The following is a 19,016-nucleotide window of genomic DNA, read 5'->3' as shown; positions in this document are numbered from 1 at the left end:
CACATGCGAGTTTTGCAAGAACGAAGGCATGAGCTAGGTTATGGACGAGACCTTTAGTATGTGGATGTTATATACAATGGTTATGTAATGTTTGTGCCGCATGTGGTACGTATGTTGTTATTTGGATATATTTTATTATATCAAAACAAATGGTTATCATTTTATATATTGAGGTTATTGAGTCAGCTCTAATGTGTTATTGTAAAAGAAAAATGTATTCCGTTGTCAATTTATATTCTGATGACGTCGTTGTTGATGTCATAACGATACGTGGAAATCGAAATTTTCACTTACGCCTTTTTGTAAAAAACAGGTTGTTACATTTGATAGAAAACCCCGACCCAACATTTATAAATAAAATGCGAACCGAAGGTATAAAGTAACAAACCCCAACCCAATGATTATAATTGAATCACGAACCGAAGGTATAAAATTTGAACGCCACAAGGAAGAATCGTTAATAAGTTTACAAGTTCTCTAAAAAACTAATAGAAGAAAACAAACCTTACATTTTTATTTTTTTTTTATTTAAATGATACTTTATTACAATGAGTGCAGGCTATTACAATGAGTGCCCACTATTTATAACCTTACATGTCGCTATATTATTGGCGTTGACGTGGCGCCTAACAGAATCTGTCAAAATTTTTAACGGAATTTGACTCGAGAGAGTGATTTATAAATTAAGCTAAACATAAGAGTCTCTAAATAAATTTTGCTACGACAATGAACGATTTGTAATTTAAGCCAACTAGAGGGACTAACGGTACAATTTTTCCTTCTTTTTATACGCTTAATCTGCATTATAATGGGGAGGGAAGGGACTAGCAACAATGCATCAAATAGATGAAAGGAAAATAAAAATTAGAAAAATAGTAATTATTTAATATTTAAAAATAAAAATGCCTCATTTTAAATTGTTGCCTTCGCCTTCACAATATATGGAACCGGCCCCGCCTTGAGAGTGTCTGGTGCCCAACAAAAATCGAGAAAGTGCCCATCCACCAGGGAGTGCTCAACAGGCTAAGACCATATCAATTAGGCACCGAAGAAAAGGAATATGTATATCAACTTGCTTTCCGCTTTGTGACTGGGAGCATTAACCCATGGGAAAACTTGAGTCCCCTCTTAATGTAGTTACTTTTGTTGCTCATGCTTTTTTCTTTTTGTTGTTTCAGTTTTGTATTTTATTTTTTAGGGGTATAGTTTTCTTTTGGATATCATACTTCATCTAAAGAAAATTGAATCAACACGTTCTGCCTTTCAGCTAATCCGTAGAGATCATGATCATTCGCCTTTACGCCAGAAAGTAGTTACATTTATTCTATAGCTAAAAAAGAAGAAGAAGAAAAGAAACAAGCATGGAAGTGTGTTACACCCAAGCTCTCTAGAGCCTTCCATCAATATACTGCTCTTTAAGATCCCGTAATGCTTGACGGATTGAATCCTCATCTTGGTTGGAATACTTCAAAGATATCAGTCGTTGAGCAACATAGTAAGCCATCTGGATTGGGTGACACTGCAGGTAGTTTACTTCCATCCTCTTCATTTCCTAGAAATTGAAAATCTTTTTTACAGTTCATGAAGAACTCCATTCCGTGTCATCAGAGAAATTCAGTAGGTAAATCATATCAAGTAAAAAGAGGACAGTACCTAAAGGATTTCAACTTCAATCACTTTTAACAAAGCTTAACAGGTAAAAATATGCTTTTAAACACCATGGGAGTGGAACGCTAGATGAATCCTGTTATTTTATGGTTCGTCTTTCTCCCCTTTCTGACACCGAAGGTGTTGTCTTTGGTGTCTTTGAATGCTTGTCACAAGACACGGGATTTCTCCGACACCGGTTAGTTCTGTTTTTGGGTTTTGTTCTTTTGGTACCTCTCCTCCTTTGCCAAGCAGCTCCGGTAGTGCTTGTTTGGCCTCTCAGCTCAGACCTGAGGGGTCTTCTCAACCCATCTTCGCCCCTTCACAAGTTTCTTATTCAGGAGCGACTGAGTTGGTAGAGAGGCTTCGTTCTTTTTCTGAGTCACCGATATCTAAGTCATTTCAAAAGTACTAAAAGAAGGCAATGGAAGGCAGAACAGTGTATTTGGATGAGAATTTATTTGCAAAATCAGTGGCAGCATTAAGGTTGCTTGTCAGTTTTTCAGCTGAGGAAGCAACTGCAGTGCTTCCAGTGATGGATTCTGCGGAAGTGGCATATTCCATGAAGGATATTGTTAAGCCATCTAATTCATAGAAGGGTTTCCTTCGGAGGGGGTTTATAAACACGAGCCCGGCTATGAAAGTTTCTACTCCTCATACCTTGCTTTTAGAGTCGATCGTGTCGTCGTTGACTTTGGACATTAAGGAAGATTGGTTGATAGGGATTCCCTCCCCCCCGAGTGGTTGCGTCACTCGTACTATCGAAAAAGGTGATGATTTCAGGGTGAATGGTTTTTCCGAATCTCAAAAGTGGTTAGTAGGTTTTGATCCGTCTAGAGAGGTGGTTGTGTGGGTGCAGGGAGATGAGATTTGGGTGGGGAGGTTGGAGATTCCCCTTACCCTTTGGGTGTTCTTTCTCCCAACTTGGCATTGGACTAGGAAGTGGATAGTGTTGAGGACAAGGATCTGTCCTTGGCGGTTCTGGATGCCTTTGAAGAGGACTTTCTTCGAGAAATTAAGGTTGCGCGCTTGAAGTCCAAAGGTAGGAGGGAGATTTTGAATTTGGTAAGCTCCATTAACTACGGTGATGCAAGCACGTCAACTCAGCATAGGAAAGGCAAGGCTCACGTTCTGTAGTGGGGAATGCTTCTTGAGGGTTCGGGTTTGAGGGTTTGTTGGGTTTCTTTCTTTTTGTGGGTTGCTTTAGCTGTTGTTGTGTATACTTCCTGTGTGCTTAGGAAAGCCTTACGTGTTTTTAATAAAACTTTATTACTTATCAAAAAAAATATTAGTAGTCAGGGAGCTCTTGCACAATTAAATAAAGTCTTGAAATTATATTTCTATAGTGAAATAAAATATAATTAATAGTAACTTTAAGCTAGTTATGAGATAATAGGAGTCTAAATTCCATTAGAGCTAGGTTTTATTTTTTTCCCTTAGGTCCTTCCTCAAGCTATGTATACCCTATTATAGGGGTGGCCGGCCATCGGTGGTTGAATATAGGATCCCACTTTCCTGGCCATTGAATAGTCATTGAGGAGAAGATCATAGGCGTTCCAAGAGCAGAAACTAATTTAGTTTGTGATTTAAGAATAAGAGGTACGTCTTCTCTTCATGTTATTCATACCTATTGAATAAATTTGATTTTTGAGTTGTGACTTGAGCAAAACTAGAAGCTTTGGTCGTGGTGTTTTCTGCTGCGTATTATGTGCATCAGATGCATATTAGTTTGCAAACGACAAATACTTTCCTTCCTAAAGTTTAAAACTTTACGGTATTGCCAAGATGAGGCATCATTAGTGATGAGGTCAAGAAGAAAATTCGAACATATATCCTAACCTTGTTGCAAAGGAAAATATGGCCAAGGAGGAGATCCAAGAAAAAATTTAGGGCAAATTCATCATATGAAAGATGGTAAGAGGCACACTAGACTCTGAGCTTTCACTTCGATAACCCCCTTAGTTATTTTCCCAACTTAGTCCCTCGAGTTGTGAGGGTTGGTGGTCTAGAGCTAAGATAAAGCATTACGGTAGTAACTTTAATGTGCATTAGGGGCTCGACATCTAATGTTTGTTTTGTGTTTTGTGGCATACCTTTAATTTTTTTTTAATCAACACAAACACTTACCCTCATCCCCCCCCCCCCCCCAAAACAAAAAAAAAAAAGAAAAAAGAAGAGAAGATCTGTGGCCATTCAACAAAACATTTATGTCCTGATATTATTACTCACCTTTCCCGCCATCCTGGATGTGATGCTTCTGGCTGTTTCAATCACTGAGCTCGGTAAACCTGCCACTTCTGCTAACAATAGGCCATAGTGTGGTACATGTCTTGGACCATCCTTAAGTTGAAACTGAGTAAGTAAATCGGATTCTCAGCTAGGAACAGAAAAGTGCTAAAAAAGAAAAGATTATAGCAAATTCTGATATCCTATGTGGATCTCACTCAAAAATAAAATAAAATAAAATCCTACCTTGAAATCTAGGCGGCTGTTTTTTATGTCAACATGAAAGTGAAGAATTTTCACATTTGGATAGATGGGTGCTAATTCAGACAGATTCTCCATATGAGTAGAAAATATAATATACCTGAAGAACATCAAGAAAGACAGTACTTTAATTCAATTGTTTACAAATGCACATGGACGAGATAACTATTACCTGCCATAATTGCTGCAATCTGTTTATTTTGGAAAATTAATGTTTCTCTAGTATTTAATAAAAATTAATTTCTCTGTTTACATCATACAAATATATGTTATTTTTTAAAATGAAATAATTTGTTAATATACCATGTCAGATAGAGTGGCCATTTAAGGTTTGATTGCATGAACTGCATTTTTTTCATTTTTTTTTTCATAAATAACATAATAATTGGTACACCAGAAAAGAGTTTACGCTTTCAGAGATAACAGATATTCGCAGCAGCTCCATGCAATTGCAAAACCATCAGAGGAAGACGTAGCCCTCCCAAGCTCATCCATAATAATCAGACTCCTATATCCAATAAAACAGATGTATACATAAATTATTACACATTCCAAGGGTTAATAAACATCGTATAGTATATTACCTTTTGGAGACATTTTGCATAACAAAAGCTGTCTCTTTCATCTCTGTCATGAACTGTAACACTCATATAGAATAAAAACATGATCTTTTGCTCTTATAAATAAATTATATTCAACTAAGTCAGATGGTATATGTACCGTACTGGAGTTCGATTCAAGATTATCCACTGTACCCATCCTTGTAAATATACGATCGATTGCCCGTAAAGTTGAGAAGCAAGCAGGAACATAGCAACCGATTTGAGCAAGAATAACTATAAGACACACTTGTTGAAGATAAGTGCTTTTTCCACTCCTGAAGGAAACAATATATAAACAAAATTAAGCAAAATATATCCATAGGTGTACACATTCTTCGCGTGTGCGCGTAGGCGTGTGCGTGCGTGTGCTGTGAAAGTTTAGCTAAAGTGATTAATCTAAGACAAAGGACTGCATGCAGAAGAAATGTATATGACAAAAATCTCTATGGTTTACACCCATAATGTTCAAGATATTACCTACGGTACGATGATAAAAATACATATTCACCTCCCTTATAAGTACAGTTATCTGTGCCTCGTTTGTTTAGGATACACAAAATATATTTGCAATAAAGGATCGAATGCATTCAAGACTGTAGATCTCATAGAGAGATGAAGCTCTCTCATGGTCTTTCACGCTCATCTATCTGTCCCCCTCCCCCTGGCGTCTCTTCTAGCTCTACTACTCTGCACCAAAGAAGACCAAAAGAAACAAGTAGAAGAAGAGAAAAGGAAGAAGAGAGGTGGTTTGTTCTTGTTTTTAGCTTGAAATCAAGCTGGCCCTTTCAAAATCGGTATTATCTTGAAATTCAAACTGTTTTGAGCCGGTAGGTGGCTGGAAGAGTTCTTGTCTGAGGGCTTTTCATGTAGGTTGGTGCTGCTCCATTGATTCAGGTGGTAGAAACAAGTGGAAATGTTGGGCTAATGGAAACCATGGGTTACAGGAAGAAAGTGTAAGTGCTGGAAGGAAGGGCATGGCTGACCTTGTCGTAGATAAGAGTAATATGGTAGGGGATGATAAGTGTTTGCAGAAGCTGGCTGTAGACCTCTGGTGGATAAATGTAGATATCAACAATTGGTTTGGCCTGTTAGTTTGTCTGTCTCACACCCGTTCCGACATTACATATGTTGTAAGTGTAGTAAGTCAATTTATGCAAAAATATAACTGATTCACAAATATAGATACTTGTCGTGTGTATATATATATATATAATTAAAAAAAAAAGACTAAACTTTACATTTCATAAGCATGTCTTCTAAAAATCCAAAAATTGATGCCAAGTAATATATAACTGTTCATTTGATGCAAAGCTCTAGGGCTTCTTCACCTTTTTCCCCTATGAACTACCAGCCTCTATCAATATGACCCCATGAACTGACTCTCACCACCCGACCGCATCGAACTACCATTTACTTACCAAAACCCCACGCTGTTAGGGAATCTCGTTAAATCGGATGAAATATTCTATTTTTAGACGTTAAATTTTGTTTAATTAATAAAAAATATCAAACCTAAAAATACAAACATATGAAAAATATAAAATCTCAAAAAATATATAACCTAAAAATTTAAAATATTAAAGAATATATATATATATATATATATATATATATATATATATATATATATATATATATATATATATATATATATATATATATATATATATATATATATATATATATAAGGAAAAGGATGGGGGTCGCTGCTGCCGGGAGAGAGGGTGGCCTGCGAGCCTATGGGGTGGCCGCGCGGCCACCTTGAGCTTGCTTTGGGGTGGTTCGCGAGCCACCCCAGATGCAAGCCGGGGGTGGCGGCGAGCCATGCCGAAGGTGGCCGGCGCCACCTCCTCCCCTATTGGTGGCAGCCACCCCCTTTTTTTTTTTTTTCCTTTGTTTAATTTTGACAGTATTTATATGTAAATTTTGATTATACAGTTAGAGTATTTGAGTCATTTCAAGTTTTTTCAAGAGATTGACTGACGAAAGGAGAATTTTGGTAAGTAAATGGTAGTTCAATGTGGTCAGGTGGTGAGAGTGTCAGTTCGTGGGGGCATATTGATGGAGGCTGGTAGTTCGTGGGAGAAAAATATAATTACTCCTTCATCTTTTTAAGCTAAAATGCAAATTTTAAGGGTACATATCTAAAGACAAGCACGTTTTTGGGGGCATTTTTTGGGTAATTTTTATTTCATTTCACTTGATTAAACTTGTTTCTTTTACATGAGTGGCAGCTACCTGAATGTAGGTAATTGATGGTTATTTGGTGCTGCTGGTGATTATCTTATAGATTTATGCACGCATAAGTACCACATCCTGGGATGCAAAACTACATCATGTGTTCTACCAGTAACCAATTGAACAAAGCTAAGTTTTTCTCTTCTTTTTTTCCCTGATATTTTCCTATTTTTTTTCCAAACAGTAAAAGAAAATGAAAAGATAACAAGATATTCTCAAGGAAAACACGCAATGTATGAAAAGCTTCAATCTACATGCATGGAACAACTTCAACGGAAACATTTTCTTACATGTTTGGCCCCGTGACAATCACCATATTTGATGCTTCTGAGAGAAAGAGATTGTTGGGCTGCAAAATGAAAAAGATTCAACTCCATAGGTACTGCAGAATATTTGAAAAAAATAAATAAAAAAAAAACGGAGGTCGAAAAAGAAAAAGGAAAGAAAGGGTCCTACATAAGAAAGAATCTGACACAAGAAATCAAACTATCAAAAATGGAAAAATACATACGACAATGTCATTGTGTATGCTTTCCAGGATGGGGTGCCTTCCACCATCAATAGCCATTGGGCCATTATCTGACAGATGTGTGACACGTTTAGGCATATCCCGTATTTCACTTCCAAGAGTCACTAGAGAATATGCCAGAACAAACCAAATCGCTTACCCGTAAATTCTGGTCTGGTATATCGATCAACAGGCTTAGTGGATATTGTATGAGCAAATGAATTGACAATCATATCCAAAAGGCATAAGACCTCCGCAAGCAGAGTGAGCACAGAGACATCCTCCCGTATGGCATCTAAAAGTGCTGAATGTCATACCATGAAGTAAATATATATCCACAAAGTATAACAACACTTTTTACCAAGGGCATAACAAACTTAAAAAAGAAAGGTGCACACGTCTAAAGATTTTGTTTAATCATTTACCCAAATGATTATCCACAAAGACATCCTCCCGTATGGCATCTAAAAGTGTTGAATGTCATACCATGAAGTAAATATATATCCACAAAGTATAACAACACTTTTTACCAAGGGCATAACAAACTTAAAAAAGAAAGGTGCACACGTCTAAAGACTTTGTTTAATCATTTACCCAAATCCTCAAACATTTTATATGTATAAAAATGCCAAGAGTAACATATACATATATCCCAAGTTTTAAAGATAAATGGAATTCAAGAATTGGCATTGAATAGCACTAAGCTTTTGTTGGTATCTGCAGTGCATACACGAGATACTAATGGCATTAATATAAAAGTGTTAGAACAAAACTACATCTAACTACATAGGTAAATAAGAGAAATAACAAAAAAATAAAATTTATGCATTAGACACAATGACAAGGACAGTAATCTAACAACCTCCTGCATATGAGAATTTAGTATCTAAAAGGTTGGTGGTTTTTCTAAAGATTTAGTTATGAAAAGGTCTGGAAAATTTAACAGTCAAGCTATAGATATGAATTAAACTATCATGGATTCCAATAATAAAGAAGAAATTCACTCCTGTTAGAAGAGTGTATTAGGGCTTGGGGGTATTTTGGTCAGTGTCATATTTCTCAAAACTTATATAATAAGATGTGTGAGGTAGGCTATGTAAGTTGCACTAGCCTCCTCTTTCTCTCTAATATTTTCCATGCAAACTTCTAAACATGGTATCAGAGCCTAGGGTTTAATCCTTTCCCTAATATTGTGTCTTTCTCTTTCCTTCTTTTCGTTCTTCTTTTTTTTTTTTTTTTTTTTTTTTTTTTCTTCTCTCTCGCCCACTCGTCTTGCTTGTGATCGAAGGAAACTGAAGTATTAGACTTAATGCCCGTGTTAGGAGAGCAATGGCACCGAGATCATTGTCATTAGTGGTGTTATGTCGCCATCATCGCCATGGTTGGCTCAGTCGTTGTTGGTGGGTTTGGTGTAGCCAACAAAGCTGTGCTCATGGCTATTGGGGTTTAAGTTGTTCCCTTTTTTAAACGAATGCATCAGGGTAGTTGGTTTGTGTAGTCAGTCAATGATATTTGTGGTGGTTGGTACCATCTGCGGTGGCCGGAGGCAACTGTAGTGGTGGTTTGGTGATTTCAATGAGTGGGTATTGGTGGATATTGTGTAGAAAAAATAAAGGAGAAATATTATGATTACTTGATACTGTGCCATATGGATACATTGGGGAATGTAGATCAAGTGGGAAGGTTAGCCGGAATCATAGGGTGTGGAGTCGCAACCCTGCCGGTGAAGTATCTTGGTCTTCCATTGGGGGCTTCCTATAAGTCTACTCATATTTGGGATAGTGTAATCGAGAAGATAAAGCATAAATTGGCCAGTTGGAAAAGGTTATACCTCTCAAAGGGTGGTAGAGTCATCCTTATTAAGAGGACCCTCTCCAATTTACCTACGTATTACTTGTCTTTATTCCCTCTCTCGAAGAGTGTTGCTGCTCGCATTGAGAAGTTACAACGGGATTTTGTGTGGGGTGGGATTGGTGAAGAATTTAAATATCACTTGGTGAGTTGGTCTAAGGTTTGTACCCCAATTTCAGAGGGAGGGTTGGGTATCAGGAACTTGGTGATGTTCAACCGCGCTCTGTTAGGTAAATGGTTGTGACGGTTTGGGATTAAGAGAGATGCTTGGTGGAGAGTTGCGCTGGACTTCAAGTTTGACAGTTTGTGGGGCGGGTGGTGCTCCCTTGAGCCTGTAGGTGCATTTGGAGTGGGATTGTGGAAGAACATCAGGAAAGGGTGGGAGACTTTCTTTGGATTTGTTAGGTTTGGGGTGGGGGATAGGGTTAGAACAAAATTTTGGCATGATCTATGGTGCGGGAATAAATTCTGAAGGAAGCGTTTCCTGTTCTCTTTGGTATTGCTTATACGAAGGATGTCTCAGTTGTGGATAATATGGAAATTTTGGGTGGTTCTACTCAGTGAAACGTAAGCTTTGTTAGAGAAGCGCATGATTGGGAAGTGGATGTCTTTACTTCCTTCTTCCAAGTGTTGTACTCAGCTATTGCGAGTAGAAGTCGCGCATATAGGCTTTGGTGGGTCTTTTCCAAGAGAGACCTGTTCAAGGACAAGTCCTCCTTTAGCTCCCTAGCTTGCTCGGAAGATAGCTGCTTTCCTTGGAAGAGTGTGCCAGACTTAGGCTCCTTCAAGGGCGGCTATTTTTGCGTGGTCAGCAGCCCCAGACAAGATCCTTACAGTAGATAATCTTAGAAAGAGGCATGTTATCATAGTGGATAGATGCTGAGAAATAGGGAATCAGTGGACCACCTTCTTCTTCACTGTGATGTGGCTTCCGCTCCATGGAATTCTCTCTTCACTCTATTTAATATGTCTTGGGTTATGCCTAGAAGAGTTATCGACTTGTTTGCCTGTTGGCGGAATTCTGAAAGGCCGAAGAGTGTTGCGATTTGAAAGATGGTGCCAATCTGCATTTTTTGGTGTGTAGAAGGACATAAATCTTAAGTGTTTCAAGGACATGGAAAGTTTCATGGAAAATATTTTAGCTTTGTTCTTACATACTCTATCTTTGGACGGTAGCTTTTTTGTCTCATTTTTCCCTTAGTTTTGTCGATTTCCTGGTTCGTTATAAAAGATTTACTTTATAAAAAAAACAATAGGAAAAACAAAGAACCTATTATGGAAATAAATAATAAAATATGACAATCAAAGCATAATCAAATTAAGGAGAGAAATTAGGGAGAAAATCTTTCCATCTTCAACACTCCCCCTCAAGCTGAGTCATAGATGTCTTGTATGCTTTAGCTTGCATAAAGCTGAATGAAAAACATTGCTAGACATTCCCTTTGTCAAGGATATTTGCAAGTTGTTCTCTATCTACAAGTTGTTCTCATGTCTTCACATATGGTGTCCAGATGATATCTTCTGAAGGACCCCTTTAGACTTATTGTAGGACGGCCACAAAATCTCCAACAAGTGCCCCGACATCTTGAGCCTCGTGTATGGAGTGTTGAACTCTCACTATAGGATGTCGCCTAACTCTCTATCCCCATTTTTCAGACATCCAACTAAATCGCTCAATTTTGTGTGCAGGGTTGGATTCTCACTATGGGAGGTCACCTGACTCTCTATTCCCATTTTGTGAGTTTTCAAATCCAACTAAATAGCTCCAACACAAAATCACTTGGGCTCAAGCTCAAGGGAGAATAAAAAGAAACTATTTATCATCAATACCAACAACAACGTTTGAAGAAACCAACAACTGCAACTTGTAACTTACTCTAGTACTCCCCTTGAGCAACAAACCTAATGGTTGCTCTAATGAATTGGCTGGAATATGCTCTGAACCGGCAAGAGAATGCTTTGAACCGGCAAGAAAGTGCTCTCAACAGTCACTAAACCCCTTGAACCGGTATAAAATTTGCTGAACTGGTCAGGAAAACTCACTGAACCGGATAAAATAGACAAGAAAATAGACAAGCCAGAAAAACATCGAGCACCACTGTGCAAGGCACACCAACAACAAACCACTGTGAAAACACACGATAAACGAATTTTTTTCCTTTCCAACTAGAGACGTTCACTATGTACAACTCTTTTTAGAGCTCTTATCAAGGCATTGCCCGTGTGGGCACGGGCAGTGCTACTACCAACGGAAGAAAACCAAAAAAAAAAGAAAAAAAAAGAGGGGTTTAGCCAAGGATCTAAACACGCTCTAATACCATGTAGAAAAAACTACATAAATATTATGATTACTCGATTATTTGATATTGTGCCATAAGGCTACATTGATTAAATAGGGAAAACCTAGAACCTACTATGAAAATAAATAATAAAATATTAAAATCAGGGAGATAATCTTTCCATCTTCAAGATATTGCGCGGTTGTGATCAGCTGTGGTTCCTTTCGACTTTGTCACAGTGGTCGCCGGCACAGTTTGGGTTACTTCGGCAACTTTTCAGTGGCTATCGGAGAAGCTGAAGTCAATTTGGTTATGAATGCTCCTTGTCTCCTATCTGGGATAAGGGTATCCCAAGCTCAAGTAAGGATAAGGCTATTCGCATTTTAGTTTGGGCTGGGTCCAGCCCAAACCGAGAACGGGTCAGGCCAGTTCACCTCAACTCCAAGTCGAGTCAGAACGGTTCCTATATCGAACAACCCGGTTTGTTAGGCCGACCCACTTCAATTTACTAGTTCCGGTCACCACCCAGTGTGGTTCATCGTATTTCTGCCAATCCAGTCCACTTCAATTCATTTATTGGCCGGTTCGGGAAGGTTTGATTCACTTTACGGCTGGTTCGGCCCGGTTTAGGCCAGTTCGATTCATTTTGCAGTCGGTTCCGGCCAGTTCGATTCATTTAAATATAGATAGAATTTTGTTTCTATGTTTGTAATTCAAACTCTAGATAGGTTTATGTAATTGATCACAGTTCATATAACCTCTTCCTCTATATATACGTTCATACACATCAATAGAAAGTATTGAACTTCAAAGTCTATTAACCCTCACCTCAAATCAAACAAAGTTATAAAACTTATACCACCCCCTTCTAACATGTTTCCACACGCCCACTCTAAAAGTACCCAAAACCTCTTTAGAACACCAACCACCCCTTAAACTTTGAAATTTCGCTTCAATCACCGATCTCCATAATGCCTCTCTCTCTCCCTAGCATACCTCCACACCCATTTTCCCAAAAGAGCTCGATTAAACTAAATGAAGTTGTGAACTCCCAACCTACCTGATTTTATTGGACTACAGATCCTGTTCCAATTCACTAAATGGAATTTAAGCAATTATATGTATGATTCACCATAGATATAGATAATGTCAACTCATGAAGTTAACAATATAGAAGAATACACTTATCAGCAATTCAGTACAACCTTCCAGGCAAACTTCAGTTCGTATATAGCACTCCGCAGCTGCAGACTTGTTTCGAATATTTAACTGCAAGTTTCATTGAATGGATCAAAGTATGGATAATTTGTCCAAAGTTGAGACAGGATCCACAAATGGATGACTAATACATACCGTAGTGATATACTAGCACGCAAGCATGGACACACACATACATAAGTTAACACATGGTGAAAGGTCGAACTCCACACATAGACACACACATGTAGGTTAACACATGGTCAAAAGTCAAGCTCCACTATTAAATGAAAAATGCTACATACACTCCCAAATGTACACTCCCTGATGTGGCAGTGAAAATCACTATTAAATTTGAATTTTCACTGCCACATCGGGGAGTATGCACTTGGGAGTATAGACTTGGAAGTGAATGTAGCATTTCTCCTATTAAATATCATAATACACTTAATTTTACCACATGTTGACCACAATAATGAATAAATAGATTAGCATTGATGCTCAAATTCCAATAACATTCATTGCCTATTTTTTAAAACACTATTAATCAACCTATCATAAAAAGTTTGAAATGAAACATCACCTCGGCTGCCAACATGTGTGTCCAAGATAAAATGTCAATGACATGCTGTATATGAAAGGAAATGTTTCCATGATTGAGTTGGTATTTAATGAACATCCTGCTGAGTAAGTTATTTTCTTTTCCAATACTTATCCCCCCAACATTGTCAAGATTATATCTCAAAATGTTTTCTGCAAGATTGCAACACCCCATTTAAACCCGATCGATGTCAAGGTTAGGAATCCGTGGTGAATTGAAACATATCACTACCACCTCACTTTTAATGAAGATTAATATGCAACATTAGGATCATCCCACATTTGATATGGCATGAGTCATCACAGCTAGACCAATCAAATGCACATCAACAGCATTACAAATACAACTCTAATGAATATGATTGGGGGGGCGGGGGGCGGGGTTACTATTAAGATCAGGTGGCTTGAAAAATAGTATAATTGTCACTTCATATACTAATAGATTGAGTAAATTTCTCACCATCTCATGACCACTAAAACATGATACATTGAATAGACTAATGTTAAAATGATCATAATACTCACAGAAGCAAGTTCCAGAGTTGAGCAATGCATATTGTTCCCATGTTTCAAGACCTGATTTAAGTCGCATAATCATATGATTATAAGAAATTATTACTAAGGAAATCCTCACAAATAATAAAGTACCAAGAAAAGATCTTATGCCCAACCTGAATGAAATTGCTAGGAAGCTTTCCCTGAATATCCTTCCGTGGTATGCTAAAGTAAAACCCTTGCCTATTGTTAAATGGGAGTTTCAAATTGGGCAATTTGAAATCTTCACGATACTTGTTTGCAAGATTATGTATGGCTGTCAATTTAATATTGAATAGTTTTTAGGTCGACCTTACACTGCAGTGGTATACACAAGAAGACCAGGAAGACAAAGAAAATTGACTCAATTGGTTGTACAAAAACCTTCACTAGTATCACAAAAGGACCTCCTTGCTATATCCAAAAGTCCATCAATTCCAGCCTTGACAGCAAAACACTGCTGTGTGCGGGCAACGAAAGGAACCCGTGCATGAAGAACGTCTTCATCAATCACCTCTCCAATCCTGAAATAAGTACAGCTTATTGAGAATATTCGAACATGGCTGTTTATGGGGTATCATACACATGACAAAGTTGGTGCCATGATTGAAACTGTTAGAATAATATATTAGGGTTTGAGGGTATTGTGGTCATTGTAATATTCCAAAGCCTATATAATAATGTGTGAGGTAGGCTACGTAAGACAATATAACGTGCCTCCTCTTTCTTTTCACAAAACCCTAATAACATGGTGTCAGAGCCTAAGGTTTAATCTTAGGGTTTAATTCCGTTCTTCATACTATACCCTATTCTCTAAATTATTATTTTTTTTCTTTTCCCTTGTTTGTCGTCATTCACGACAGAACCATAGAAACTCCAAAGACCTGATTGTGCTGTATCTCGAAGGAATCTAAGGCACTGGGCTTCATGCCCGTGTCTGGCAAGCGGCGGTGGCGCAATCACGGTTATTAGTGGCGTGATCTCGCCGTCATGGTTTGCTCCGTTGGTTTGCTCTGTTGGTTGTCGCCGGTGTTGGTTGCGATGGCTGGAGCTGTGCTTAGTGGTGGCGTCGGTGCAGTCTGTGGAGGTTGACGTCGTCTGCGGTTGCCGGAGCCACGTTTAGTGGTGGTGTGGCTCTCCCGGTGGTTGTTCAGTGCGTGGGTTCAGTGGAGATTGGACTGACGTGGTCACCGGCCGTCTCGGTTGTCGCTGCAGAGGACCTGCGTCGGGCCGGGTCACTCAAACCCGCATGGGTCAGCCCAGTCCATTCGGTTTAGTTCCGCCCACTCCGTGTTCCGGTCAACCCGACCCGCTTTTAACTCGATCCAGTTCATCCAGTTCCAAACCCGGTTCAGACATTCCAGATCCGGTTCAGCCAGTTCCAGATCCGGTTCATCCAGTTCCCGACCCGGTTCAGCCCATTTTAGACCGGTTCAGCTTGGTTCAGGCCCATTTTACACACTTTATTGCTTGTGTTGTGTTTTTGGGCTTTCTTCTTCTTGTTGGTACACTTTGGGGTAGTTTCGACTCAGCATGACTACTCCTACTAAATTAGATATACCCACTTCGGCTTCTATGGGTAATATACCACTGACATCCGTGAAATTAAATGGCAAAAATTATGTCTATTGGGCACGTTCTGTTGAGGTATCCTTGCGCGGGAAGGGTTTGTATACTCATTTGCAATCAGGCAAACCGACTGATTCTACTTCCACCAGCCTTTGGGATCAGGAAGACAATCAGATTATCTCTCTTATGCTGAACAGTGTTGAACCTCACATTGGATCCTCGTGTATTTATCTTCCTACTGCCAAGGATATTTGGGATCATCTTAGTCATATGTATTCTGGTACTGGCAATATTACTCGCATTTATGAAGTCTGCAAACAATACTTTGGACTCGAGCAAGGTGCTCAGCCTATGGACGAGTATTACAATCAGGTTGTGGCCATCTGTCAGGAGCGGGACATGTATCAACCACTCTCAACTGATCTACAGAAAATGGGCAAGCAACGTCAAGATGTGGATGTGGTTCGCTTTCTTCTCGGTTTGAAACCTGAGTATGAGTCAGTTCGTGCACAGATCTTGGGTAGTTCAGATCTCCCATCTCTTCCTGAGGTTTTTTCTCGTATTCAGCGTGCTACTCTATTTGATCATGGCCCTGTGTTGAATTCTGACCGTGAGGGTGATCGCGCTGCTTTTATTGCTGCCCGTGGTGGTTCTGGTAGTTCCCGTGGAGGACGTGTCAGTAGAGGTGGTCGTGGTTTTCTCGGTGGACGTGATTCTCGAGGTAGTGGTCGTACGGGCGGTCGTGGGTCTCGCAAATGCACTCATTGTGGCCGAAACAATCATTCTGTGGATTATTGTTGGGATCTACATGGCACACCATCTGGGTTTGCCAATCAAGTGTCTTCTCAAGCAGATTCTCTAGCCACCTCTGGACCCCCTGCTCCATCCAGCCTCAATTTGGAGTGTGATGTCATCTCCATTCCGAAAGATGAGTATGCTCAGTTCTTGGCCCATAAGCAAGCTTCTTCCTCTTCCACTGCTACTCTTGCTCAGTCAGGTACTGCATCTCACTGTCTTTTATCCTCCACTAGCAACCCATGGGTTATCAATTCTGGCGCAAATGAACACATGACTGGTTCGTCCACTTCCCTTTCTGATTATCATTCTGTTGTTACACCTAAAAGTGTCACTCTTGCTAATGGTTCCCTCTCCCAAGTGGCCGGCTCAGGCACTACCCATTTGAGTCCTGACATTGAGTTGTTGTCTATTCTACATGTTCCCGGTTTTCCCTTTAATTTGTTATCTATTAGTAAAATTACCAAAGCCCTTCATTGTTCAGTTAGTTTTTACCCCTCTTTGTGCATATTTCAGGATCTCAAGACGAAGAGGATGATTGGCATGGGGCATGAAGTTGGTGGCTTATATTATCTGGACCTCGCACCTACACCCGCCTCTCGCGCTTTGCAGTCCTCGGCCTCCGCTCTTCAATGGCATTGTCGTCTTGGTCATCCGTCTCTTCCTACTTTGAAGCATCAAGTCCCAAGTCTTTGTTCTGAGTTGTCTGTGTCTTGTGAAGCTTGTCAGCTTAGTAAGCATTGTCGTGTTTCTTTTCCGTCTAGAGTTGTCCGTAGGGTTTCGAGTCCTTTTGAGTTGGTTCATTCTGATGTCTGGGGTCCCATTAATATCGCGTCCAATAAATTCCATTATTTTGTGACTTTTGTGAATGATTTTTCCCGTATGACATGGTTATTTTTAATGAAAAATCGTACTGAGCTATTCTCTATTTTTCAAATTTTCCGCAATATGGTTAAAACTCAATTTGCTCAGAAAATCCGTCTCTTGCGTTCGGATAATGCCAAAGAATACACATCCGGTCATTTTACCTCTTATTTGTCTGATAAAGGCATTATCCATCAAACCTCTTGTGCTCACACTCCACAACAAAATGGTGTGGCCGAACGCAAGAATCATCATTTATTGGATGTTACACGTTGTCTCTTGTCTCATATGCATGTCCCCAAACAATTTTGGAGTGATGCTGTTCTCACTGCTTGTTATCTCATTAATAGGATGCCCTCCTCGGTCTTAGATGGTGTTTCTCCTCGTTCCCTTTTATATCCTTCTTCCTCCCCGTTCTCCTTGCCCCTTAAGGTATTTGGGTGTATTTGCTATGTCCATAATTTAGGTCCCGGTTTTGATAAACTTGACCCTCGTGCTACTAAATGTGTATTTCTTGGATATTCCTCCACTCATAAAGGATATCGTTGCTATAGTCCTGTTCTTCGACGCTACTTCACTAGCGCCGATGTCACATTTGTTGAGTCTCTCCCCTATTTCCCTGCTACAACTTCTTTGGGTGACTCTTTTCTTGCACCTGATGTTGCGTTCATTCCGCTGCCTGTTCCATTTCTCTCTGAGCCTGCCTCTGCTCCTCCAGTCTTGTCGCCACCACACTCGCCTGCCCCACTCCAAGTTTATACGCGTTGACCACGCCCATTAGCTCCTGCTCCTCCACCATCATCCTCACCGTCTTCAGATCCAGTGTTTCCACCTGCATCAGACTCCTTGCCCATTGCCCTACGGAAAGGTACACGTTCTTGCACTACTAACCATCCTATCAGTCAATTTGTATCCACTAGTTCTTTATCTCCTTCACTATCTTGTTTTATTTCCCACCTCTCTAGTATTTCCATTCCAAAGACAGTGCATGATGCTTTATCTCACTCCGGTTGGAGGCAAGCTATGGAATTGGAAATGAGCGCCTTGCATCAAAATGGGACGTGGGAGCTTGTTCCTTTACCACCTCATAAGAAGACTGTTGGTTGCAAATGGGTCTTCACAGTTAAGTTTAATCCTGATGGTTCTGTTGACCGATTGAAAGCTCGGCTGGTTGCTAAAGGCTATACACAAACGTATGGTATTGATTATGATGAAACTTTCTCACCCGTTGCCAAAATTTCTTCTGTTCGTGTTCTTATTTCTTTGGCTGCTACTCTGGATTGGCCCTTGTTTCAATTGGATGTCAAAAATGCCTTTTTGCATGGGGATTTGCATGAGGAGGTTTATATGGAGCAACCACCTGGGTTTGTTGCTCAGGGGGAGTATCCAGGCCGTGTCTGTAAGTTGAAAAAGGCATTATATGGTCTCAAGCAATCACCGAGGGCATGGTTTGGAAAATTCTCTGAAGCAGTATTGAAGTTTGGTCTTCAGAGATGTCAGACGGATCATTCAGTATTTCACTTACACACTAGTGCAGGCTATATATTTCTTGTGGTATATGTAGATGATATTTTTATTACTGGAGATGATTCAGAAGGCATTGCTCGTTTAAAACAGTTTCTACAACAACAGTTTCATACAAAGGATTTGGGCAAACTTCGATATTTCCTAGGTATTGAAGTTGCTAGATCTCGAACAGGTATCAACTTATCTCAGAGAAAGTATGCACTTGATTTATTAGAAGAGACAGGTCTCTTGGGTTCTCGACCAGTTGATGTTCCGATGGATCCAAATAAGAAATTATTGAAGGGTGAAGGTGAATTATTTGAAGATCCGGGCAGGTAC

General features: G+C 39.5%; 1 protein-coding gene across 1 annotated transcript in view; it reads right to left on the bottom strand.

Moving 5' to 3' along the window:
• Nucleotides 1–809: 809 nt before the first annotated feature.
• LOC133864777 (DNA mismatch repair protein MSH4) overlaps nt 810–19,016 on the bottom strand; it is a 50,371-nt gene continuing 32,164 nt past the window's right edge. Inside the window, exons 12-24 of the mRNA XM_062301191.1 lie at nt 14,328–14,467; nt 14,081–14,220; nt 13,935–13,985; nt 12,818–12,881; nt 7,643–7,786; nt 7,486–7,553; nt 7,265–7,323; nt 4,855–5,011; nt 4,719–4,771; nt 4,544–4,642; nt 4,120–4,234; nt 3,877–3,999; nt 810–1,552 (exon numbers count right to left, since the gene is read on the bottom strand). Coding sequence (XP_062157175.1) covers nt 1,388–1,552; nt 3,877–3,999; nt 4,120–4,234; nt 4,544–4,642; nt 4,719–4,771; nt 4,855–5,011; nt 7,265–7,323; nt 7,486–7,553; nt 7,643–7,786; nt 12,818–12,881; nt 13,935–13,985; nt 14,081–14,220; nt 14,328–14,467 — 1,378 coding nt within the window. The 3' untranslated portion in view covers nt 810–1,387. The remainder of the gene's footprint in view (nt 1,553–3,876; nt 4,000–4,119; nt 4,235–4,543; nt 4,643–4,718; nt 4,772–4,854; nt 5,012–7,264; nt 7,324–7,485; nt 7,554–7,642; nt 7,787–12,817; nt 12,882–13,934; nt 13,986–14,080; nt 14,221–14,327; nt 14,468–19,016) is intronic.

Source organism: Alnus glutinosa, chromosome 3 (genome assembly GCF_958979055.1).
Source record: "Alnus glutinosa chromosome 3, dhAlnGlut1.1, whole genome shotgun sequence".
NCBI lineage: Eukaryota > Viridiplantae > Streptophyta > Magnoliopsida > Fagales > Betulaceae > Alnus > Alnus glutinosa.
The sequence above is the reverse complement of the archived record's forward strand: the minus strand, read 5'-3'. Positions and strand labels throughout refer to the sequence as shown.